Source organism: Phyllobates terribilis, unplaced genomic scaffold, assembly GCF_046119375.1.
Source record: "Phyllobates terribilis strain yellow unplaced genomic scaffold, ASM4611937v1 Scaffold_7__3_contigs__length_470593459, whole genome shotgun sequence".
Classification (NCBI taxonomy): Eukaryota; Metazoa; Chordata; class Amphibia; order Anura; family Dendrobatidae; genus Phyllobates; species Phyllobates terribilis.
This window is the reverse complement of record NW_027362767.1, coordinates 298593981-298620181: the sequence shown is the minus strand read 5'-3', so window position 1 is coordinate 298620181 and position 26201 is coordinate 298593981. Positions and strand designations below refer to the sequence as shown.

The 26201-nt window shown below is 43.8% G+C and overlaps 1 protein-coding gene across 1 annotated transcript in view; it reads left to right on the top strand.

Moving 5' to 3' along the window:
• The window catches only part of LOC141154702 (uncharacterized), a 75207-nt gene that overhangs the window by 26119 nt on the left and 22887 nt on the right, over window positions 1-26201 (top strand). The window contains exons 2-4 of the mRNA XM_073641041.1: window positions 12236-12281; window positions 22429-22501; window positions 23556-23653. Coding sequence (XP_073497142.1) covers window positions 12236-12281; window positions 22429-22501; window positions 23556-23653 — 217 coding nt within the window. The remainder of the gene's footprint in view (window positions 1-12235; window positions 12282-22428; window positions 22502-23555; window positions 23654-26201) is intronic.

Below are 26201 nucleotides of genomic sequence, written 5' to 3'. Positions count from 1 at the left end.
TTGTATATTGGAATTGTTTACCAGTTTTGTTTTTTTGTCTGGTTCCTCCATTATAGTGGTGGCATTCTGCCTGACTGAGGTCTATTTCTTCTTTCACTGGAACTTTAAGCAGGCCAGCTATAATCCTGTTGTTCTTACTATTCTCAATTAACTTAATTTCTACCATAAGTGGAACATTTCCCATATATTAGTAAATCAGACATTAAAGCTACTGCCCGTCGTCACTTTTTTTTTTTTGGCTGATGGAGATATTGCCATTTTTGACATTTTGTCTTCCCGTCTTATCCCGTTCACACTTACCCAAAAATTATGAGCAGCCAACTTTTTTTTTTCCAGACACATTTTAAAAGCCTTCATTAATCATTAAAGGGATTGTCCAATACTGTTATACTGATAGCCCATCCTTCCTTACCTTAGAAAATCGTACAATGACCCTATTTTCTGTCCTAGTACGATCCAACAAAACATCGTAACACACTCTGATCAATGTTATTCTATGGGGCCATGCACATGCACAGTTGAGTGTGAAACTGGACAAGTCAGTGGAAAACATTGGACACCACTCAGATGATATGAGTGCAGTTCGATTTTTCTCGAACTGACAGAATGGAGAATATAGATTTTTTTTTTTTTTTTTTTTCTTCATCTTCCCTTCTGACAGAATCGGAGCACACTATGATGACAATCTGAAGAAATTTTGTTCAGAGTGATTTCCATAATCATCCCGATTCTCTTGGATGAGAGAATCTATGGTTGTCTGCACCTGCCCTTCGGATAGGTTATCAATAATTGATTGGTAGGGCTGTGACGCCCGGCATTCCTGCCCATCTGCTGTTCCTTCCCAGTGCCGGCGGTGACCGGATGTGTTGAGCTGTACAGCACAGCTCAGCCTATGGATTAGTGGCCGGGGTCCGTACTGCACATCTGCCCCCTAGTAGAATCAATAGGGGCAGATGTGCAGTACCTGGCTGCAGCCACTATCCAGTAACTCCGCACAACTTGATTCACTCCTACACTGAAGAATTATTAAGATGCTCCATCATTCTAACTGGAAAAAGAAAAACCACATGTTGAGTGTATATTTTTTATTTTTTTTCCCACATTAAAGTGAAACTCAACCTAACGGAAACACAAAGGACTCCATGAAAGGTAAAGGAAGCCCGTCAGGCTTAGTTTGTGTTAGACTACATTCCCATGGTGAGTTTTTGAAGCTGTGTATTTTTGAAAAAAAAAATGCAAGTAACCTATTTTACTTAGTGGGTGCAGAAATGCTGCAGAAAATCTTCAACATCAAAAACTTGCCCAAAAACTCATCGAGGGAATGTAGCCTTAGTCATGTGATTAATCCTTTTTCTGCAGAGGTTCAAATTTTAAATCCTATAACAACCTTGCCCCAGCCTGTTTTTCATTAAACTCTTCACAACTGCCGTCGGTAAATGTTTGCGCTTGCTTGGCTTTGTGCAGCAGCGCCATTAATTTCTGGTGGGTGGTAATGCAGGGGTATGGGCTGGGATTCCGGTGCTGAACACCACCTCGAACCAGCGACGTAATCGAGACCTAATTTTCACAAATCTCAATGATATCCTCGTGAATGCCAGCCCCCTTGCTGTCTAAAGTTTTAGATGCCACAATCAATAGCGACCACAGTGTTTCGAAGGTTGTGAGAGGGAGTGGGCTCCCCTCTTGCCCAATCAGCACCCCTGCGACACGATTGCGGGGACCCAATGTTAGACAAAGGTAACGTAATACGGAGGCCTGTTAGACCCAGCCAGAAGTCTATCAGGCGAATTGCTGGTGTTAAGCTGACACATAGGTTTGCCGTTGTGCCATATTCCTCCCATTTTTGGATTGAACAGTGCTCTGTGAGATGTTCAAAGCTTGGGCTATATTTTTTTTTAATACCTAACTCTGCTTTACTCTTCTCACAACTTTATCACTGACCTGTCTGGTGTGTTCCTTGGTTTTCATGATTGTGACAGCACAGCATTTATTCTTATTTAGGTCACATGTATTTTTCAGTCAGAAGACAGACCATTGTTCATATGAGCCTGAACTTTGACTCTTGTATTGATGTTTAGCCTTGTGAGACCGGGACACAGAGTAACTGAACAATTGATATTTGCTAAAATGTTGATTACCCATTGTATCAGTCCATGCAGATTGATTGAATACTCAAACAATGAGAGCTGACCTCATCCCACCTTCCCCCTGACCTGTTAATGATGGCCTGAAGAACAGATGTGGGTATAAAAAGGGACTTCTATCCTTCTGCAGAGAGACTCTACAGAACAGCAGACAGATAACCATGGCTCCATCCTGAGGAATACAGATTTGAGACACTCTACAGGATGCCAGCTTAAGGGACCACAAACCCAGCTGGAGGAATACAGATCTGATCCTTTGACTATCACTGAACCCATGGAGACAATCAGAGAAGCCAGATTGGGACCATCTGGCTTTACCAAACGTCTCCATGGGACCAGGTGACCGGATGGTCCCAATCTGGCTTTTCCAATCAGGTCACCTAGCCATGTTCATCAATGTACTATCAGCTTCCTAAGCTTGTCATTACCTCCTCTCTGGGTGCCTGCCTAAAGCGGGTTGTCACTGGTGGGGGTAGGCGGCCCTGAAAGTCCCAAAGTCGCAACTGCTTTAATCACGGCGAGGAAAGCAGAAGGATAATTTGCACCATCTTGTGTACAGTGGGGGAAATAATTATTTGATTCCTTGCTGTTTTTGTAAGTTTGCCCACTGACAGACATGAACAGTCTATAATTTTAAGGGTAGGTTAATTTTTACATTGAGAGATAGAATATCCCCAAAAAATCAAGAAAATCACATTGTATAAATTAGATAAATTATTTTGCAATGAGAAATAAGTATTTGATTCCTCTGGCAAACAACACTTAATACTTGGCAAAACCCCTGTTGACAAACACAGCAGTTAGACGTTTTTTGTAGATGAGGGTTGCTCACATGTCAGGAGGAATATTGGTCCACTCCTCTTTGCAGATCATCTCTAAATCATTCAGATTTTGGTGCTGTCGCTTGGCAACTCGGAGCTTCAACTCCCTCGATAAGTTTTCTATGGGATTAATGTCTGGAGACCGGCTAGGCCACTCCATGACCTTACTGTGCTTCTTTTTGAGCCACTCCTTTGTTGCCTTGGCTGTATGTTTTGGGTCATTGTCTTGCTGGAAGACCCAGCCACGACCCATTTTTAATGCTCTTACTGAGGGAAGGAGGTTGTTCGCCAAAATCTCGCGATACATGACTCCATCCTTTCTTCCCTTCAGTATAGTGCAGTCGTCATGTCCCATTTACAGAAACGCACCCCCCCAAAGTATGTTTCCCCCACCATGCTTCATGGTTGGGACGATGTTCTTAGGGTTGTACTCATCCTTCTTCTTCCTCCAAACACAGCGAGTTGAGTTAATGCCAAAGAGCTCAATTTTTGTCTCATCTGACGACCGCATCTTCTTCCAATAACTCACAGAATCATCCATGTGTTCATTGGCAAACTTCAGACGGGGCTGCACATGTGCCTTCTTGAGCAGGTGGACCTTGCGGGCACTGCAGGATTTTAAACCTTTAAGGTGTAATGTGTTTCCAATGGTTTTCTTGGTGACTGTGGTCCCAGCTGCCTTGAGATCATTAACAAGTTCCCCCCCGTGTAGTTTTAGGCTGATCTCTCACCTTCCTCATGATCAAGGACATCCCATAAGGTTAGATTTTTGCATGGTGCCCCAGATGTTGATTGACAGTCATTTTGTATTTCTTCCATTTTCTTACTATTGCACCAGTTGTCTCCTTCTCACCCAGCATCTTACTTATGGTTTTGTAGCCCCATTCCAGCTTTGTGCAGGTCTATGATCTTGTCCCTAACATCCTTAAAGCTCTTTGGTCTTGCCCATGTTGTAGAGGTTAGAGTCTGACTGATTGAGTCTGTGGACAGGAGTCTTTTATACAGGTGCTTATGTAAGACAGCTGTCTTTTAACCCCTTTACAACCCAAGGTGGTTTGCACGTTAATGACCAGGCCAATTTTTACAATTCTGACCACTGTCACTTTATGAGGTAATTACTCTGGAATGCTTCAACGGATTCCTCTGATTCTGAGATTGTTTTTTCGTGACATATTGTACTTCATGATTGTGGTAAAATTTCTTCAATATGAATTGCGTTTATTTGTGAAAAAAAACAGAAATTTGGCGAAAATTTTGAAAATTTTGCAATTTTCAAAATTTGAATTTTTATGCCCTTAAATCAGAGAGATATGTTGCACAAAATAGTTAATAAATAACATTTCCCACATGTCTACTTTACATCAGCACAATTTTGGAACCAAATTTTTTTTTTATTGGGGAGCTATAAGGGTTAAAAGTTGACCAGCGATTTCTCATTTTTCCAACAAAATTTACAAAACCATTTTTTTAGGGACCACATCACATTTGAAGTGACTTTGAGGGGCCTTTATGACAGAAAATACCCAAAAGTGACACCATTCTAAAAACTGCACCCCTCAAGGTGCTCAAAACCACATTCAAGAACTTTATTAACCCTTCAGGTGCTTCACAGGAATTTTTGGAATGTGGAAGAAAAAAATTAACATTTAGCTTTTTTCACAAAATGTTACTTTAGACCCAATTTTTTTTATTTTCGCAGGGGTAATAGGAAAAAATGGACCCCAAAATTTGTTGTGCAATTTCTCCTGAGTAAGCAGATACCCCATATGTGGGGGAAAACCACTGCTTGGGCGCATGGCAGGGTTCGGAAGGGAAGGAGCGCCATATGACTTTTTGAATGTAAAATTTGCTTGAATAATGAGCGGACGCCATGTTGCATTTGGTGAGCCCCTGATGTGCCTAAACAGTGGAAACCCCCCACAAGTGACACCATTTTGGAAACTGGTCTCCTCAGGGAACTTATCTAGATGTGTGGTGAGCACATTGAACCCCAAGGTGCTTCACAGAAGTTTATAACATTGAGCCGTAAAAATAAAATTTTCACATTTTTCCCACAAAAATGTTTTTCACCCCCCACTTTTGCATTTTCATAAGGGTAACTGGAGAAATTGCACCATGCAGTTTGTTGTTCAATTTCTCCTGAGTAAGCAGATACCCCATATGTGGGAGAAAACCACTGTTTGGGCGCACGGCAGGGTTCGGAAGGGAAGGAGCGCCATTTGACTTTTTGAATGTAAAATTTGCTTGAATAATTAGCGGACGCCATGTTGCATTTGGGGAGCCCCTGATGTGCCTAAATAGTGGAAACCCCCCTCAAGTGACACCATTTTGTAAACTAGACCCCTCAGGGAACTTATCTAGATATGTGGTGAGCACCCTGAGCCCCCAAATCCTTTACAGAAGTTTATAACATGGAACCGTGAAAATAAAAAAATCAAACTTTCCACAACAATGATGTTTTAGCCCCAAGGGTAAGAGGAGAAAATGGACCCTAAAAACTTTTGTGCAATTTCTCCTGAGTACGCCAATACCCAATATGTGGGGAAAATACAGTGTTTGGGCGCACGGCAGAGTTCAGAAGGGAAGGAGCACTGTGTGACTTTTTGAACGCAAAATTGGCTGGAATCGAGAGCGGACGCCATGTCGCGTTTGAAGAGCCCCTGATGTGCCTAAATAGTTGAAACCCCCCACAAGTGACCCCATTTTGGAAACTACACCCCTCAAGGATTTTATCAAGGGGTATAGTGAACATTTTGAACCCAAAGGTACGACACAGAATTTGATGACATTAGGTCATCATATTGAATAAGTTGTCATTAGTCTTGAGTGCAAGTGCTCGCTACTTGAGTTTGCATCGGGTACTCAGGTATGCACCATGTATGACGGGTGCTCAAGTGAAATGCTCGAGTCCCCGCCCGCATGTTTCACGGTTATTAGACACCCCAAAAAAACATGCGGGGATCGCTCGAGCATGGCAGGCAATCACCGCGAGGTTGTTTGGCCGCGAAGCATATGGGGCGGAGACTCAAGCACCCGCGATACTCAATGCATACCCGAGCACCCGATGCAAACTCAAGTAGTGAGCACTTGCGTTCAACACTAGTTGCCATATCGTCATTTTTTTTTTTTTTATAAAAAAAAAACAACCCTGACCCCAACCCTAACATTAGCACAACCCTATCCCCAACCCCAGCCCTAGCGTTTATTTTTTACGCCGTTCCTCGTGCGGTATAAGTGATTAGGCGACCTTATTCTTCGGGTCGGTGCGACTACAGAGATATCAGAATCATATCGGGTTTTTATGACTGACAGCTGTCACACACTAAAAGACACATATTTTGATATTTTGTAAAATCTTGTTTTTGCATCGCCATATTTTGAGAGCTATAATTTTTCCATATTTTGGCCGACAGAATCATGTGATGGCTTGTGTTTTTTGCGGGACAAGTTGACGTTTTTATTGGTGCCATTTTCAGGCACGTGACATTTTTTGATCGCTTTCTATTCCAGCTTTTGGGAGGCAGAATAAACAAAAACCAACAATTCATGAATTGTTTTTTTTTTTTTTAATATTCTACTCTGCGTGTGGTAAAATTGATAAGGTAGCTTTTATTCTTAGGGTCAGTACGTTTACAGCGGTACCACATTTATATCGTTTTTCTATGTTTTGGCGCTTTTACACAACAAAAGCCATTTTATAGAAAAAATAATTTTTTTGCATCGCTTTATTCTGAGAGCTATAACTTTTTGGTTTTTCGGATGATGGAGCTGTATGGCGGCTTGTTTTTTGCGGGACAAGATGACGTTTTCAGCGGTACCATTTTTATTTATATTCGTCTTTTTGATCGCGTGTTATTCCATTTTTTGTTTGGCGGAATGATGATAAAGCATTGTTTTTTGCTTAGTTTTTTATTTTATTTTTTTACCGTGTTCACTGAAGGGGTTAACTAGTGGGACAGTTTTATAGGTCGGGTCGTTCCGGACGCGGTGATACCAAATGTGTACTTTTTATTGTTTTTTGTTTTTTTTTCATAATATTTATTGATGGGTACATTATATTTTTATTTTTGGTGGATTATTTTTTTCATTTTTTTTAAAATATTTTTACAATTTTTTTTTTTTTTTTTTCTTTCACTTTTTCTGAGAGTTTTTACACTTTTTTACTTTGTCCCACTCTGGGACTTTCACTTTTTTATTCTGATCGCCTGCATAGCACAGGAATGCAGCACCATCCCTGTGCTATGCAGGCAGTCAGTGCTGCACAGCGAGACGATTGTTTGCTCATGCACTGCGCATGAGCAAACAATCTTCCTGCTGTCTGGTGGACCCGGATGTTGTCATGGCAACATCCTGGAAGCCGCGGCAGACAGCGCTGGAGGCTGGACGAGGAGGTGAGTATTGCGGTCACCTCCTCTTAGCCACCGCAATGCTGTGATCGACTTCGATCGCAGCATTGAGGGGCTTAATGTGCCGGGAGCAGTGCGGGACCGCTCCCTGCACATAGTACCGGGTGTCAGCTGACACCCGGCGGCGATCGCGCCCTCACAGCCTGTGTGCGTGCGCGATCGCCATGACGTACTAATACCTGTCAGGCTCTTAAGTCCCAGGGCACAGACGCGTATTAATACGTCATGGGCTGTAAAGGGGTTAATGCAGGTAACGAGTTGATTAGGAGCGTCTAACTGGTCTGTAGCGGCCAGAACTCATAATGGTTTGTAGGGGATCAAATACTTATTTCTCACTGCAAAATGCAAATAAATGTAACTAATTTATACAATGTGATTTTCTTGATTTTTTTTTTTTTTTTTTTTGGATATTCTATCTCTCAATGTTAAATTTAACCTACCCTTAAAATTAAAGAGTGTTCATGTCTTTGTCAGTGCGCAAACTTACAAAAACAGCAAGGGATCAAATACTTATTTCCCCCATTGTATGTGCTGGGACTGTTCTACATGTTATTGTCTGTTGGTGGTTCAATAAAGTATTGCCACACTGTTTTACCCTCAACCTGTGTCGTCTGAGTTGTATTCTGCCAACAGGAAAGGGGTACGAGCATTCAGTGGGTTGAGCCCTGGTCCATGCAGTCTTTCTAAAGACCGCCGGGCCAGCGGACGAGAGCACCGACTGACCCTTGAGTCTCCACGATGATGCTGTTTGATCCCTATTGTCCTCAAACAAACCTCTGAGACCTTCACAAAACAGCTCTAGTTATCCTGAGAATAAATCACAGGAGGACTCAATTTATTAATCGTGTGACTTCTGGAGGCAATTGGTCATTCAGGATTTTATTTAGGGGTATCCGACTACAGAGGGCTGAATTTGAATGCACATCACATCACAAATTTTAGAATTATATTTTTAAAATGATTAGAAAACCATATATCGTTTCCTTTTACACTTCACCAATACCTGCTACTTTGTGTTTGTATATCACAGAAAATATCACTAAAATACAATTACCGTAAGTGTGGGTGTAACTTGAAAAAATGTGTAAAAGTTAACAGGATATGAATACTTTTTAAAGGCATTGTATTACCTTGCTGTACAATGCTAAAACAGTGGCCAGAAAGACTTCTTACAGGTTTTTATAGAATGTGTTCAATGTTTGCTCCTGGAGGTTTCCTGGTGCGTATATAATAAGGGCAAATGTGTGATTTCTCAGATCAGTTATGTCTGCCAAGTAACAGCGTAACTGGGTCAGTTTGCAGCTAAGTGCGCTTACATCTGCATTCAGTGTCTGACTCGGGTGTCTGGGGCCCACAGGAGAATTGATCCTCGGGGCCCACTCTAAAGCCATATGCAAATACCTGATAGCTGTTATAGTGGAGCGTCGACTGTAAGACACCGGCGGCTTCTGCACATCTACTGTGCACGTAATATAACTGCGATGTACAATTATGGTAATTTGCATTAAAGGGCTTCTTTGGTTAAAACAAGTTATCACAGATCCATGGGCTCTACAGGATAGGTGATCACTTATTGATCGTTTGGGTCCGAACATTGGAAAACTCACCTATAGGAAGAATGGGGAAGTTTTATCCCTGTCAGGACACTTATCCCCATTTTAAAATAGAGCGGCAGGTGGGATGTCTGACAGCAGCCTCATTCATTCTCTTTGGAGCTTCCAAAAAAGAGCAGCGCTCACTGCCACTGAGGGAATGAATGGATCAGTGGCCAAGTCGCATATGTGCTCTAGTCTAATGGGGATGAAAGCTCCACATTCTACCAATCGGTGCTGGTCCCAGCAGTCAGACCCCCACCAATCAATAATTTATCACCTGTGGAGAGGTGATTACTTGTTTTCCCCGGAGAACCCCTGTAAGTGCATCTTGTTCCAAGTATTTAATCACTAATGGAAATAAAGAATCTTCTCCTAATTAAATATCAGAGAACAAATGACTGCCATACACAACACAATCCTCTACCAACACCAATAGTACCACTTACAAGGGAGAAATACTGCCACACCATAACCAGACCACATATTACCACCACATAGTGACCGAATAATACCACATACCCCCACCTTCTCCATCATTGTCATATCTCCCTCTCAACTCCTCCAGCACCATTGCTCTCCTTCTCCCCCCCACCTCCTCCAGCACCATTGCTCTCCCTCTTCACCCCCACCTCCTCCAGCACCATCGCTCTCCCTCTTCACACCCCCCCACCTCCTCCAGCACCATCGCTCTCCCTCTTCACACCCCCCACCTCCTCCAGCACCATCGCTCTCCCTCTTCACACCCCCCCCACCTCCTCCAGCACCATCGCTCTCCCTCTTCACACCCCCCCCACCTCCTCCAGCACCATCGCTCTCCCTCTTCACACCCCCCCACCTCCTCCAGCACCATTGCTCTCCCCCTCCAAAAAAAACATTTACCCTCTCTGCTCATTCCCCTGCAGCATAGTTCTCTGCTTCCTGCCCGGCATCTTTCTCCCTGACACAGGCCCTCGCTGCATGATGATGTCATCAAGCAGCGCGAGCCTGTGTCAGGGAGGAAGCGCCAGGCAGGAAGCAGAGTACGGATCTCTCCACTCTGCTGCCATTTTCCTCCTGTCAGCAGCAGAGCTGGAGGGATCGCTCCCGGCCCGGTGCTGCACACGATGAGGGCAATCTGGCCATGGGCCCCCCGAGCCTGGGTGTCCGAGAAGCAGGTCAAATTGCCCTCATCAGGCGCACAGCAAGTCCCCGGTGCCGGTGCACTGGCGGCCATTTTAACCAGTGGGCCCCTGTGCGTCCTGCTCAGGGAGCCCGTCGAGGACCCGGGCCCACTGGAGAATTCTTCTGTGTCCCGGTGCCCCAGTCCGACCCTGTCTGCATTGTGGATGAGTGCAAAACCTGCATGCCTTTTTAAATACAGTATTGTCTCATCCACAAAACGGACAAGACTAGTGCGTGCTGCAATTCTGTGCGGAAAGTCACTTGTGCATTAACGCATTGGCTTTTATTGGTCAGTGTGCTGTCTTTGAACGACTTCACAAGAATATAAAAAACGTAGTCCAGGGGTTTGTTCAGACTAGCATATTAAACAAACGTACTTGTGCTGTCCTTGTTTTAATAATCAAGGCACCAGGACCAATGTTATTGAATAGGGTTGTGTTGTTTTTTTTTTCCTTGGATAGACTGTCTATGTAAATTAAAAATAAAATAAATGTGTGTGTGTGTGTGTGTACATAATATACTATATACTGCATTAGACTCTTCTGGATTTCAGATGACACTCAGCCATTCAAGTATGGATGCACTAAAAAACAAAACAGATCCTATACGGATCATCCTTATTGCATCCATTTTTTTTTCAGATGCATTGCAATTGTTAACATAGAAATCTGTATTTGCTTATCATTCTCTCCCAGTGTATGGACGGCATGCGTGTTTAGGCCAGTTTATCAAGTCCAGCATTTATTAGTTTTTAAAGCTCCACTAATTCTGTGGTGCTGTACATGTGAAAAGGGGTTACATACTTTATGTAAGTCTTGTTCACACGTCTACTTATCTGTTTAGAACGAATCCAGCAGCAAAGTTGTGCAGACACTACTTTTTTTGTTCAGCTAAAAAAAACTAATTTCAACTGGATCCGTTTTTTTAACAATGACGTCTATGGAAAAAGGATCCATTAAATAGGCATCTGTTTTTCTTTCATTAGAAAAGGATTGTTTTTTTTGCTTCCTGGATCAGTTTCAAATGGAAGAAAACGGATGGATATTTAACGGATCTGTTTTCCCTAGACTTCAATGTTAAAAAAAACGGATCAAGTTTAATTTTTTTTTTAGGTGGACAAAAAAGTTCTCTACCCAACTTGCTGATGGAACAGACCCAGCGGCAATCAGATGATTGCTGGATATGTGAACGTAGCCTTAGGCAACAGATTGGTACAGAGAGAGCGGACACTGCCCACATTATAATCTACAGTATAATGGGAAAGGAGACAGTAAATTGGGGTTGCAGCAGCTTCCGTGGTGGTGAGGTGGTACAATCAGGGTTATTGCTGGCTGCATAATTTCCTGTAGAGATGAGTTTTTACGTTGCGTCTGAAGGTTTAAATTGTGGTAGGCAATCGGACGTGTTGAGGCCCGGAATTCCAGAAGATGTGGGATGTTCGATGGAAACAACTTGGAAGTGGGAATGTACAAAAGTGGAGGAGAAGAGGACCAGAGATTACATGTAGGGATTAGGAGACTAGTTTGGAGATGTGGAGCAGACAGACTATGGATGGCCTTGAAAGTTATTTTAGAGTTTAAACTGGATACTGTGATTAAATTGGAAGCCAGAGAAAGGAATTGTGAGAGGTGTAGGAGTAGTGAGGAAGAGGTGGATTTATTGGGCAGCAGAGTTAAGGACGCACTAGAGAGGTGTGAGAGTGTTAGCTGGGAGGCTACAGAGGAGCATGTTGCAGTAGTCCAGGTGAGAGATGATGAGGGCATGAACTAACATTTTAGTAGATTTAAGATTGAGGAAAGGACGAATTAGGGAAATTATTTTTTATTTAGAGGTGGTAAGGGCTAGGATGTGTGGTTTGTAGGACAGGGAAGAGTCAAGAATTATTCTGAGGCAGCGGATTTGTGAAGGGAAAGTGATGCACAGGTTGTATAAGAGTTTGAGGTATTTTCTGTCTCGACTGGAAAGAAACCATATCAAGGCCATAAAGCTGATTATCTGAAGACCGTTTACACTTACGTCTATTCTGCTGTCTCAAAGTGATGTTTTTCTATTTTACCAGTTATGTTACGTTTTTATCTTATATTTATTCATTATGTTTCTGTTTTCAGATTCCCAAACTCGCAATCATGATGAAGAGACTGGATCAACACCTGGGTAATTTCTCCAAAGCCTGTGAGCTTTATTACATTGTGTGCTTGATGTGCACTACACACCAAATCCACTTCCCTTACCAGAATACTGGGGGCATAATACCAGTTTGGACTGCACTGCTCACACAAAAGCAGGGAGATCCTATTTCCAGTGCCCAATTTCCTGTTACCTTAAATATTGGGGAATTGCTATGTATGTAGTTTTCTATTATGCACCCAAATCCACTAGTTTGTTGTAATTCCAGTTCTAGATGGCCATAACATAGCCTCTTTTTAAAGTGGATCTGTCACCAGTAGTGTTGAGCGATACCTTCCGATATCGGGAAATATCGGATCGGACCGATGCCGAAAAAGTATCGGATATCGCCGATTCCGATACCGGAAACCAATGCAAGTCAATGGGACAGAAATATCAGAATGAAAATAAACCCTTTCTTTCCTTGTAGGTTAATTCTACATGAAGGAAAACAACTAAGAATAATGTAGAATATATTGGGGGAGGTGGGGGAGACAATAAAGGCATAGAGGTTTAGCCCAATCAAATGGAATAGCAGGAATTAATATTTTTTTTAAGACGTTCTGAGTTACGGAAATATTGACTATGTTAAGTATTTTTATATTTTGTCAGATATTTGTTTCACTACTTCCATGCTCTTCACCTTCTTTTTTACTTCTCCCACACTTTCTCCTTCATCATCCTCAGCATCTTTTTCATCCTCTTCTTCTTCACCTTCTTCACCTTCTTCATCTTCTTCTTCTTCACCTTCTTCGTATTATTCTTTTTTTTTACATTCTTCATATTCTACTTCTTCATCTTCTTCTTCATCATATTCTTATTTGCATTCCTGTAGTTGTTATCTATAAAAGGTTGGGCATTACACCTTTCATTCTGCCCGTCACAAAAGATTTACAACAGGATTTGTCCGCGTTCAGTTTGGCCTGCAGCAGCAGGTCTTTTCCAGGGGCACCACGAGGAGGAACGGACTCACCCCCATACACTGCTTAGTCATCTTCTGCTTATAATTTAGATATTATCTTTTGCTCTGATTTTTAGTCTTATGCTTAATGTTCTTCCGCTTTTTGTTCTGCAGCTTCTTGTATTTCTGCTTCTTGGTTTTCTGTCTCTTGTTCTTCTGTATCTTGGTGCTTGTCTTCTCTTCTTTGTCCTCTTGGTCAACTTCTTCAGGGTCATCTTCTTGGTCTTCTTCGGGGTGGTCTTCAGGGTCCTCGTCTTCGGGGGTCCTCGTCTTCGGGGGTCCTCGTCTTCTTCGGGGTCCTCGTCTTCTTCGGGGTCCTCGTCTTCTTCTGGGTCCTCGTCTTCGGGGTCCTCGTCTTCTTCGGGGTGGTCTTCAGGGTCCTCGTCTTCGGGGTGGTCTACAGGGTCCTCGTCTTCAGGGTCGTTGTCTTCAAGGTCCTCGTCTTCTTAGGGTTGGTCTTCAGGGTCCTCGTCTTCGGGGGTCCTCGTCTTCGGGGGTCCTCGTCTTCTTCGGGGTCCTCGTCTTCTTCGGGGTCCTCGTCTTCTTCTGGGTCCTCGTCTTCGGGGTCCTCGTCTTCTTCGGGGTGGTCTTCAGGGTCCTCGTCTTCGGGGTGGTCTACAGGGTCCTCGTCTTCAGGGTCGTTGTCTTCAAGGTCCTCGTCTTCTTAGGGTTGGTCTTCAGGGTCCTCGTCAGGGAGATCCAGAGTGATTACCAAGAACCATTTCAAAAAGCTTGAACTTGGAAATGTAGCAGACGGTACAAGAAAGCTGAGGAACTACCGAGAACTAGCTGACGGTACTGGAACCCGGATGGGTAGCAGAAGGTACAAGAGCCAATGGAACTGCCGAAGACCAGCTGACGGTACTGGAACTCGGTTACTAAGCAGGAGGTACCTGTGCCAGAAAGCACTACCAAGGACCAGCAGACGTTGGTGGAACTTGGATACCGAGAAGGAGGCACCTAATCCAAAGGCACTGCCGAGAAACAGCTGACGGTACTGGAACCCGGATGGGTAGCAGAAGGTACCCATGTAAAAAAAAGTTCAAGGCCGCGAGCCGGCCACAGTTACCAAAACCAACAGTCCTACAGGGGGTGCTTGTCCTATTGGCACTATGGAACCAGCCTTCATTGCCAGATTCCGCAGCCCACATAGGAGTCACCTAAACTGCAGGCACCATAGAGTCGGCTAACCCGACCGCAACACGACAGGACAACGCATTGGAGGCAAAGTGACGTTGACACTACCCGGAAACAGCTGGCGTGCTGGAACCAGGCTGGGCAGGAGGGAGTACCCGTGCCAAAGTCACTGCCGAGAACCAGCTGACGGTACTGGAACCCGAATGGGTAGTAGAAGGTACAAGAGCAAATGGAACTACCGAGAACCAGCTGGCGGTGCAGGAACCCAGGGTAAATACTAAAAACAGAGTGGAGCCAGAGGTGTAATTGGAGCAAGTTTTAAATCAGTAGTACAGTGGATGTGGACAAAGCAGGAGAATTTGCCGTCCGCACAGCAGGGGAACAGCTGACGTTACCGAACCCCAATGACACGGCAGCAAGTGTTGACTGTGCAGACGGCACTTCCGAGCGCCAACTGGCGGTGTTGGAGCTCAGGGATAATACTGAAAACAGAGGAGCCAGAGGTGTAATTGGAGAAACTTTAAAATCTGTAGTAGTGAGAATGTGGACAGAGCAGGAGAAATTGCCGTTCGCACAGCAGGGGAACAGCTGACGTTACTGAACCCCAATAACATGGCAGCAAGTGTTGACTGTGCAGATGGCACTTCCGAGCGCCAACTGGCGATGTTGGAGCTCAGGGATAATACTGAAAACAGAGGAGCCAGAGGTGTATTTGGAGGAGGTTTTAAATCAGTAGTACAGTGGATGTGGACAGAGCAGGAGAAATTGCCGTCCGCACAGCAGGGGAACAGCTGACGTTACTGAACCCCAATAACATGGCAGCAAGTGTTGACTGTGCAGACGGCACTTCCGAGCGCCAACTGGCGGTGTTGGAGCTCAGGGATTACAGTTCAGGTGGTAGAAACATGAACAGAACAGGAGACCTGGATACTTTTGGCAACAATTATTTATTCTGGAAGAGGACTGGTAAATTCATGAGAGATCCAGGCCTTGTTTATTTTGAGAAAAGTAAGCCGGTCAACGTTATCGGAGGATAGTCGCATGCGACGGTCTGTTAGTATACCACCTGCGGCACTAAAGACGCGTTCCGATAATACACTAGCAGCAGGGCAAGCTAGCACCTCCAATGCATACGGACTTAGCTCTGGCCATGTATCTAGCTTACAGACCCAAAACTTGAAGGGAGAAGAGCCGTCTGGGAGTACACTAAGAGGGCAAGACATGTAGTCTGTCACCATCTGACGGAAACGTTGCCTCCTGCTGACTGGAGCCGTCTGTGATGGTGTAGACATTTGTGGCGGCGGGGACACAAAACTTTGCCACATTTCGGCCATACTGGTCTTGCCTTGTGCTGAGGCGCTGCTTCTGCTCCCTCTTTGTGCAGAGCTTCCTCCACTGCCTCGACGCACTGAGCTGCTTTGTAAAGCACTAGCAGCACTGCTCTCGGTTGGAATGGAGAACATGATGGAATGCACCAGTGCGTCTTGGTACTCCCGCATTTTACGCTCCCGGTTCAACGGTGTTATAAGGCTTTGTAAGTTGTCCCGGTAGCGAGGATCTAGGAGGGTGGACACCCAATAATCAGCCGTGTTGAGAATGTGGGCGTTGCGGCGGTCGTTTCTCAGGCACTGCAGCATGAAATCAACCATGTGCTGCAGACTGCCAACTGGCCAAGAAACGCTGTCCCCTGCTTGAGGCGTGATCTCTGCCTGCTCTGCATCACCCCACCCTCGCTCTAGATACTGACTACTAGAGCATTGTGTACCTCCCTCCTCTGGACAGATGTCTTCCTCATCCATTGACTCCTCCTCATCCTCCTCACAAAGTGTCCCCTGCCTAGGCCTTTGTGAGGAACCACGTTGCGCAGACTGTAGAGAAGCAGATGGCATTTGTGACTCCTCATCCTCCACCTCTTCCAAAACCTCGTCCTTTAGTGCTTGCAGTGTTTTTTCAAGCAGGTAGATAAGGGGGATAGTCATGCTGACTAGTGCATCATCTGCACTCGCCATCCGCGTGGAATAATCGAAGGCACGCAAAACGTGGCAAATGTCCTTCATAGAGGCCCACTCAGTGGTGGTGAAGTGTGAACGGCGCGCACTGCGACTTCTTTGCGCCTGCTGCAGCTGGTACTCCATTACTGCTGCCTGCTGCTCACACAACCTCTCCAACATATGTAACGTTGAATTCCACCTGGTGGGTAGGTCACATATGATGCGATGTTCGGGAAGACGTAATCGGCGCTGCAGAGCTGCAATGCGTGATCTTGCATTGCTGGAACGCCGCAAGTGAGCGCACTCTATGCGGACCTTGTGAAGCAGTGCATCAAGATCCGGATAGTCCCTCAAAAAACTCTGCACGACCAAGTTGAGCACATGTGCCAGACATGGGATGTGAGTGAGGTTGCCTAGGCCCAGAGCTGCCACCAGATTTCGGCCATTGTCACACACTACCATGCCTGGCTGGAGATTCGCTGGCACAAACCACACGTCGCTCTGCTGCTTGATGGCATTCCAGAGCTCCTGCGCTGTGTGGCTTCGATTCCCCAAAGAAATTAATTTTAATACGCCTGTTGACGTTTGGCCACGGCTGTGCTCATATTGGTCACCATAACGGGTAACCGTTCACGGGTCGATGGGGAGGTAGACCGTGACGGCTCCTGCAGCGCTGATTCAGAGGAACTGGAGTATGAGGAGGAGTCAATGTGCACAGACTGGATTCCTGCAATCCTTGGAGTTGGCAGAACACGTACAGCGCCACTCTCAAGATCTGTACCCGGCTCCACAACATTTACCCAATGGGCAGTGAGGGAAAGGTATCGTCCCTGTCCATGCTTACTGGTCCACGCATCGGTGGTCAGGTGGACCTTGCTACTGACGGCGATTTGTAGCGCATGTTTAATTTTTCCCTCCACATGATGTTGCAAGGCAGGGACGGCTTGCCTGCTGAAATAAAATCGGCTGGGCACGTTGTATTGTGGGACTGCCAATGCCATAAAGTTACGGAATGTGTCAGTCTCCACCAGCCTGAATGATAGCATTTCAAGGGCCAGTAGTTTAGCAATGCCAGCATTCAGAGCCTGTGCTCGGGGGTGGTTTGCCGAGTATGGGCGCCTTTTCTCCCATGCCTGTGCTAACGATGGCTGTAGACTGGCCTGGGAGTGTGAGGATGACTGGGAAAGTGGTGCTGTGGGTGGAATTACACTGTGTCTCTGTACAACAGTGCCAGAGATTCTTCCATGGCGATCCTGTGAGGAAGCCGAACCAGCTGTGTGTGAGCTGGAGGAAGAGGCTACAACATGAGCTGAAGAGGTGGTAGGTGGCGCTGTAGGTTGGCCCACGTCTTCAGTGTGTTTTTGTAACTCCACCACGTGCTTGGTCCGCACATGTTTCCACATATTTGTGGTATTGAGGTTGCTGACACTTTTCCCTCTTTTCACCTTCTGATTACACAGCTTGCATTTGACAAAGCAAATGTCATCTGCAACTGTGTCAAAAAAGAACCAGGCACTGCAAGTCTTGGGAGCGTCCGCTTTGGATTTTGGAAGAGCCATGCTCCTAATGGGTGCCGAAGTGGAGGCTACAGGCAACCAAGTCTGCCCCCTCCCTCTCCCTCCTTTTTGGGCTGTTCGGGGAATCTCTTCCTCAGAGCTGCTCCCACCACCTTCCTGTCCCTCACGCCATGATGGGTCAAGGACCTCATCATCTACACCACCCTCTTCAAACAACTGCTTCTCCTGGGTAGTCTCGACAGCACAGTACGCACCAGAAAGTGGCACCTGAGTCTCATCATCAGATGCGTACTGAGGTGTGCTGCTGACCATAGGCACTGGCCCACCCGCCTCTTCAGATTCAGAGAGACAAAACGGTTGCGCATCACTGCATACTACCTCTTCTTCAAATTCTCAAATTCTGCTTGGCTGGCCCCCTCTTTCCAAGCCAAGAGATTCAGAGAACAGAAGTAGAGATGGCTCCTCTCCAGGGCTCTCTGACTGCCTGGGCAATTTGGCAGGTGGTGAAGAGACAGATGGGTGCTCTTCAGTGCTCAGGACCTGAGAGGATCTGGAACTAATTGAAGTCGATGCGTTAGCTGCCATCCATCCGACAACGGCTTCAATTTGGTCCTCCCGCAGCAGTGGGGTACGGCTAGCTCCTACAAAGCTGCGCATAAAGGACTGTTCCCTGGTAAAACTGGGGGATGCTGAGTCACTGGTGCCCGCAGCAGGCACAGAATCCCCACGTCCTCTCCCTGCAGGCACAGAATCCTCACGTCCTCTCCCTGCAGAAACTCCACGCCCACGCCCACGACCACATGCCTTACTCCCTGCCTTCTTCATCTTGGTAGACTGATAAAGATAGGCAGAAAAGTACTAAGGGCTTAGTGTGCTTATTCCTGAACAGCTGCTAACAGGTATAAGAAACACTAATTTTATAAAGTGTGGACTAGACTTTAATATGAGCTAATGTGGCCTACACAACTGTAAAGTGGAGTGTTTGGTGAACTTTATTTAGTTTTTTTTTGTCACAAAAAGACACTGGATGTGCCTAAAGATGTAATAACGATAGTATCACAAACTTTTTGTAGCTATTACAATGTAGGAAGGTAACCTACAATGCAATAGATGAGGCTGCAAAAAATAGGCTAATACTAATCTGGCTGGGGCTGCAGGGCCCAATGCTGCAGAAAGGCTCCTCTAACTACTCCTATATAGTGTGTTTGGAACCAATTTAGCTGAATACGGATGGAACCACCACACTAATAGGAGAAATCAGGAACAATTATGAATTGGCAAAAAAGGACAATGTATGAGGCAGTGACACACACTGAGTGCACTACAACCAGACGTGGTTGAAGCACACACTACAGCGTGAGCTGCACTCACACACAGAGACCTTGCAGAAAGCGGTGAACAGCACAGAGAACTGTGCACTAGCGCTGCAAGGCACAGCGATTTATAAAGTAGCTTGGGTAAAGCAGAATAGACCAAATAGGTAGCTAAAACTGTCCCTCAGAACAACAGCATCCTATCCCTAACTGAATTCACAGCAGAGTGAGCTCAAAATGGCGGCGGCGGCTTTTATAGTGCATCATGACATCATTTCAGCAGCCAATCACAGCCATGCCATTAGTTAAGATGCCTACATGCCTAACAGGATGTGCCCACACTTCTTAGGATCCTCATAGGCTGAATAAAATGAAAATGGCTCATTGCATTATGGGAACTTCCGATTCCGGTATACGATATTGCAAAAGTATCGGAATTCCGATACCGCGAATATCGGCGGATACCCGATATTTCAGTATCGGAATGCTCAACACTAGTCACCAGATATAACAAATAAAAAATACAATATTAAATAGTATAACCTGATGAGGCTGGTGTGATCTTTGAAGATCAATGTAAGAATAGCTTCATAATCCTGATGTTACATTGATCATTTTGTGTCCAGCTATAGAATGAAATGGTTAATGGGGAAAGAACTTGTAAATTTTAATTAGAAACTTTTTTATTTATTTTTTTAAAATGTGAATGTTTGAGTCATCCTTGCTGCAATCGTTTTCTAATCTAAACATAAATGAAAGACATAAACACATATGGTCTTGCCACATACATAATTCTGATGTATTAAAATAAAAAATGAGTTATCCTATAGGATAAACACTATAAAAAGGGGAAAAAAATCAAAACACCTAGATTGTAATTTTTCTGTCGGTCATCTTGCGTCACAAAAAAATGGAATAAACGTCAATGAAAATGTTACAAGCGCCCCAAAATGCTAAGAAAAAAAAACATCTACAGCTCGCTTTAAATAAATAAATAAATACAGTTAGGTCCATATATATTTGGACAGAGACAACATTTTTCTAATTTTGGTTCTAGACATTACCACAATGAATTTTAAACAAAACAATTCAGATGCAGTTGAAGTTCAGACTTTCAGCTTTCATTTGAGGGTATCCACATTAAAATTGGATGAAGGGTTTAGGAGTTTCAGCTCCTTAACATGTGCCACCCTGTTTTTAAAGGGATCAAAAGTAATTGGACAGATTAAATAATTGTAAATAAAATGTTCATTTCTAGTACTTGGTTGAAAACCCTTTGTTGGCAATGACTGCCTGAAGTCTTGAACTCATGGACATCACCAGACGCTGTGTTTCCTCCTTTTTGATGCTCTGCCAGGCCTTCACTGCGGTGGTTTTCAGTTGCTGTTTGTTTGTGGGCCTTTCTGTCTGGAGTTTAGTCTTTAACAAGTGAAATGCATGATCAATTGGGTTGAGATCAGGTGACTGACTTGGCCATTCAAGAATATTCCACTTCTTTGGTTTAATAAACTCCTGGGTTGCTTTGGCTTTATGTTTTGGGTCATTGTCCATCTGTAGTATGAAACGACGACCAATCAGTTTGGCTGCATTTGGCTGGATCTGAGCACACAGTATGGCTCTGAATACATCAGAATTCATTCAGCTGCTTCTGTCCTGTGTCACATCATCAATAAACACTAGTGACCCAGTGGCACTGGCAGCCATGCATGCCCAAGCCATCACACTGCCTCCGCCGTGTTTTAAAGATGATGTGGTAAGCTTTGGATCATGAGCTGTACCACGCCTTCGCCATACTTTTCTCTTTCCATCATTCCGGTAGAGGTTGATTTTGGTTTCATCTGTCCAAAGAATGTTCTTCCAGAACTGTGCTGGCTTTTTTAGATGTTTTTTAGCATAGTCCAGTCTAGCCTTTTTATTCTTGATGCTTATGAGTTGCTTGCACCGTGCAGTGAACCCTCTGTATTTACTTTCATGCAGTCTTCTCTTTATGGTAGATTTGGATATTGATACGCCTACCTCCTGGAGAGTGTTGTTCACTAGGTTGGCTGTTGTGAAGGGGTTTCTCTTCACCATGGAATTATTCTCCGATCATCCATCACTGTTGTCTTCCGTGGGCACCCAGGTCTTTTTGCATTGATGAGTTCACCAGTGCTTTCTTTCTTTCCCAGGATGTACCAAACTGTAGATTTTGCCACTATTAATATTGTAGCAATTTCTCGGATGGGTTTTTTTCTGTTGCAGCTTAAGGATGGCTTGTTTCACCTGCATGGAGAACTCCTTTGACTGCATGTTTACTTCACAGCAAAACCTTCCAAATGCAACCACCACACCTCAAATCAACTCCAGGCCTTTTATCTGCTTAATTGAGAATGACATAACGAAGGGATTGCCCACACCTGTCCATGAAATAGCCTTGGACTCAATTGTCCAATTACTTTTGGTCCCTTTAAAAACAGGGTGGCACATGTTAAGGAGCTGAAACTCCTAAACCCTTCATCCAATTTTAATGTGGATACCCTCAAATGAAAGCTGAAAGTCTGAACTTCAACTGCATCTGAATTGTTTTGTTTAAAATTCATTGTGGTAATGTCTAGAACCAAAATTAGAAAAATGTTGTCTCTGTCCAAATATATATGGACCTAACTGTAAGCTTTAACGCAGCCCCAACTCTAGAGGAATTGGTTACATGTCTCCAGAAAATGGCAACAAATATATAGATATAAAAAAAAATTGTATACACATTTGGGATCTCCATAATTATACTGACCAGAAGAGACTGGTAGTTTTTAATCCACATAAACCATTGTAAAACTAAATCACCAAAAAAATGGCAGAAATGCAATTTATTTCACTGCACTTAGATTTTTCCCCATACTTCATTTGTTTCTAAGTGCATTGCATGGTAAAATGAATGGTGTCTTTCAGAAGTACAACTCCTCTTGCAAAAAAGCAAGTTCTTATAGGACTATATTGATGGTAAAATGAAAAAGTGATGACTTTTGGAAGAAAGGGAGGGAAAAAAAACTAAAGCATAAAAACCAATATTCACTGTTCTAAATGAACTCGCTTTGTTTTTAATCTAGAGCCTCTTTGCTCTTATACCTGCTCAATGTAGCATGCCATTTATGCTTGTCTAACTACTGAGATTTTGTTTATTTCTGGATTCTAGAACTTCAAACCTAATTCTCATAATTATTTTGATTTTTGTATCTGTAGCAATACCAAGTTATGTGATACATTACAAGACATCTCTAGTGGGAGCATGGAGACCAAAGAGGATTTACTGCAGGTAAGGGCTTTTGCACATGACTGTATTTTTGGTCCAAGAGCGACCCGACAAAACATCTGATCGCACTCAGACTAATGTTATTCGATGGGGCCGTGTACATGTGTATGTATGTATATATATATATATATATATATATATATATATATATATATATATATATATATATATATATATATATATATATATATATAATATAAATTTTTTTTTTTTTTTTTTTCTTCCTCTCTCCTCAGACTGAGCCAAGCTTGATCCTATATTCGGATCTTACTTGGCTATGCAAGTCAATGAGTCCGGGGAAAACATCGGACAAATTTCAGACTTACAGAATGGAGAAGATTGAGAACCTTTTTTTTTTCCCCCGTCTTCTCTTCCTAGAGAATCGGATCGCGCTCTAATCGTCTCTATTCTATAGGATGTGAGAATATACACAGGTGTGAACCTGCTCTAGTTCTAATGATCTGTCTGGATCTCTGAAAGAGAAGCACAAACTGCCAAATATTCAAAATAAAAAAAACCAAAAACAACAAACATTTAATTTTCAATCTTCTGCCGTTCATTAACCAGTAAAAACAAACAAACCCCACAGTATTCAGATGAGACACATTTGGCATCCTAGTGCTGTCTGTTTGTCATAGACCCAGTCGCTTAAATGGATGATTTAGAGCTGCAAATTACATTTAAAACTGGATTTTGTCTTTAATTTATTTAATCAGTCTGAGAAAAAGAGCATCTGAACAAAACCATTGAATATAAATGGTATGCTTTCTAGTCATGAAAAGCATGGATAGAACACGGTCGTCTGATTCTGTACATGGAAACTTTTACATTGTCAATTCGCTGGGGAGATTTGTCCACTATCTTTTAAAAATCTAAATAATTGATCTAATCTGCCCAAATCATCATAGTAACAGGCTACCTGGCTTGTAAAAGCAAATTATGTAAGCATACCACTCCTTTATTTGATTGAGAGGTGCTATTGTACATAGTGAATGCCTGACAAAGTTAGAAACACAAAAAGACATGTTTTCTCTTCTCATGTTACATTTTAATTTAGATCTCACAGATCTGTACGGATGAAGATGACAGCGACACGGATAGTGATGATGTCAGGGTTACGATTGGCGACATAAGAACAGGAGCTCCATCCTCCCTGTATGTTTGTACTTATGTTTTCTAGTAGGTCAGAGTGTAGAGACCTTTTTTTCCATTACAATAATAATTACGTGATTATTTTTGCTGCATGGATGACACCATGATATGTGAACAGTTGCTGCAAAAGATCCTTTTTTATTAGCATTAAAGTTCAGCAAAACAATTCTCAGGACTCTGGTCCAGCAGCCACATTCCTACTAGCTGCCGCCATCCTGGGTGCCTCTTTTGATTAGTAGGCCTTCCACACCATGTGATGGCTGTGTCATGCCATCAAGAGGCCTACTAAGAAGAAGAGGCACCCAGGATGGTAGTAGGAAGTTCATAATGCTGTGAACCCATTTGGTTGCTGGACCAGGGTCCTGGAAATTGTTTTGCTCAATTCTAGCCGTCAGACTTTAGCCATGTTGCATTCAGATGTACTGTTTCATCGCCTGGAAAAGCTCCCGGCGTATTCACCAAACGTATCCATAGGCCTCCCGACACAGGCAAGAGTGTCCCATTGACCTCTGCTGTGCTTATGAACTTTTTATTTTTTGCATACTATGGGCAACTTACTGTTGTGTCAAAATGTTTTGAGATTGGCACAAATTTTGGTTTTCACGAAGATTCCTGCTTCACTATTTTTAGGTCTTTTAGTCAATGTTTCTATCATTACTGAAGTACAGTTATGAGCTTTTCATGAGATTTTTGATACTTTTATGACAAACATCAAGTTTATGAAAAGACTCAGAAATCTTGAGAAATAAGGGATAGCACTGTAAATACGATCTGTTCTTCTTGACAGCTGGATGTCAACTTCTGGGCCAAATCCATCTTATGGCTACTCATTCTTGTCTAATCGGTGCTTGGGGTTTATCACAATTCCTGTGTTCTGTTTGTCCATCCACTGATTGAGAATTGACCACAGGTTTGTAATGGGATTGAGACCTGGGGAGTTTCCTGGCCATTGACCCAAAACTTCAATGTTTTATTCACTGAGCCATTCAGTTATCATTTTGCCTTGTGTCATGGTGGAGAAAACAATGTATATCACCAAATTGCTCCTGGATGGTTGGGAGAAGTTGCTCTTGGAGGATGTTGAGATAAAAAAATTTTTATTCATGGCAGTTTTCTAAGGCAAAATTTGTGAGTGAGACCACTACCATGGATGGAAAGCCACCCCAAACATGAATGGTCTCAGGATGCTTTGCTGTTAGCATGACACAGGACTCCTGGTAGAGCTCACCTTTTCTTCTATGGACAATTCTTTTTCCAGATGTCCCAAACAGTCTAAAATTGGCTTTGTAAGGGAAAATGCCTATACCCCAGTCCCCTGAAGTCTAATCCATGTACTTCCCACAGTCATTTTCTCTGATGAAGCCTCCTCCAGACTGTTTGGGACATCTGGAGAAGAAAAGGTGAGCGCTACCAGGAGTCCTGTGCTATGCCAACAGTAAAAAATCCTAAGACCATTCATGTGTAACAGTTGCTTTTCACACAAACGAGTGTGCTCACTAACCATTTTGCCTACGAGCAATCGATAAGTAAAGAATGGGATCTAAACATCTCCCAAAGATCCAGTAGCAATTTGGTGATGACTCTGAGCAATGATTTTTCCAGCATGATAGAGAACCATATCACAAGGCAAAGGTGATGATAAAAGTGGCTTGGTGAACAAAACATTGAAAGTTTGGGTCCATGGCCAGGAAGGCGCCCAAATCTCAATCCCATGGAAAACCTGTAGACAATCCTCAAAAATGGGTGAATAAACTAAACTACAGAAATTGAATGGGGTGCCATCAGTCAGGATTTGGTCCAGAAGCTGATATCCAGCTACCAGTGAGAGCCTTTAAAAATAAGGGACAACACTGTAAAAACTGAGATTTTGCATAAACTTGATGTATTTGGCAATAAAAGTTTAAAAACATATATGCAATGCTGATCATTTAACTTCAATAACCATAGAAACATATGACTTTTTTTTTTAAATACTGAAGCAGTAAACATTGTAAAAACCAAAATTTGTGTCAGTCTCCACGAATGTACTGTACTACACACGATGTATGTGACGCGCCCCCTGGGCCTGTGCTGCTGCTGCTGTGCAGGGGGAATACCCGGAGCCGGATCGCTGGGGGTTGTAGTTCTCCGTGGCGGTGACCCGGTCCGTGCCCAGGGTGGTCAAACCAGTGGCAGTCTATTTGTATGGTAATAAGTGTCCGACTACGCCACCCGTGGATTGCGGTCAGTGGGGACCGCCGCTGCACTGCAGACCGCTGAGGCTGATGTTGTTTGTGCAGCTGAGTATGGGATGACTCCCCACGGGAGGAGTATTGCCTCAGGGCAGCTAGTGTGGATAATGATGGGAGTGATGGTGCGAGTGTCCCAGTACTGATGGTGCTGGTGCGGCGATGAAACACAGAGACTTGTGGTGCAGTTTCCAAAGCTTTACTCACTGTTGTTGTTCAGATCACTTCGGCCAGCAGTGACCGCCCGAGCCGTGCTGCGTCCACCAGGTGAGGGACTCTGTCAACTCCCAGGCAATTCCAGAGTGCGGTTCAGAGCTCCCCTC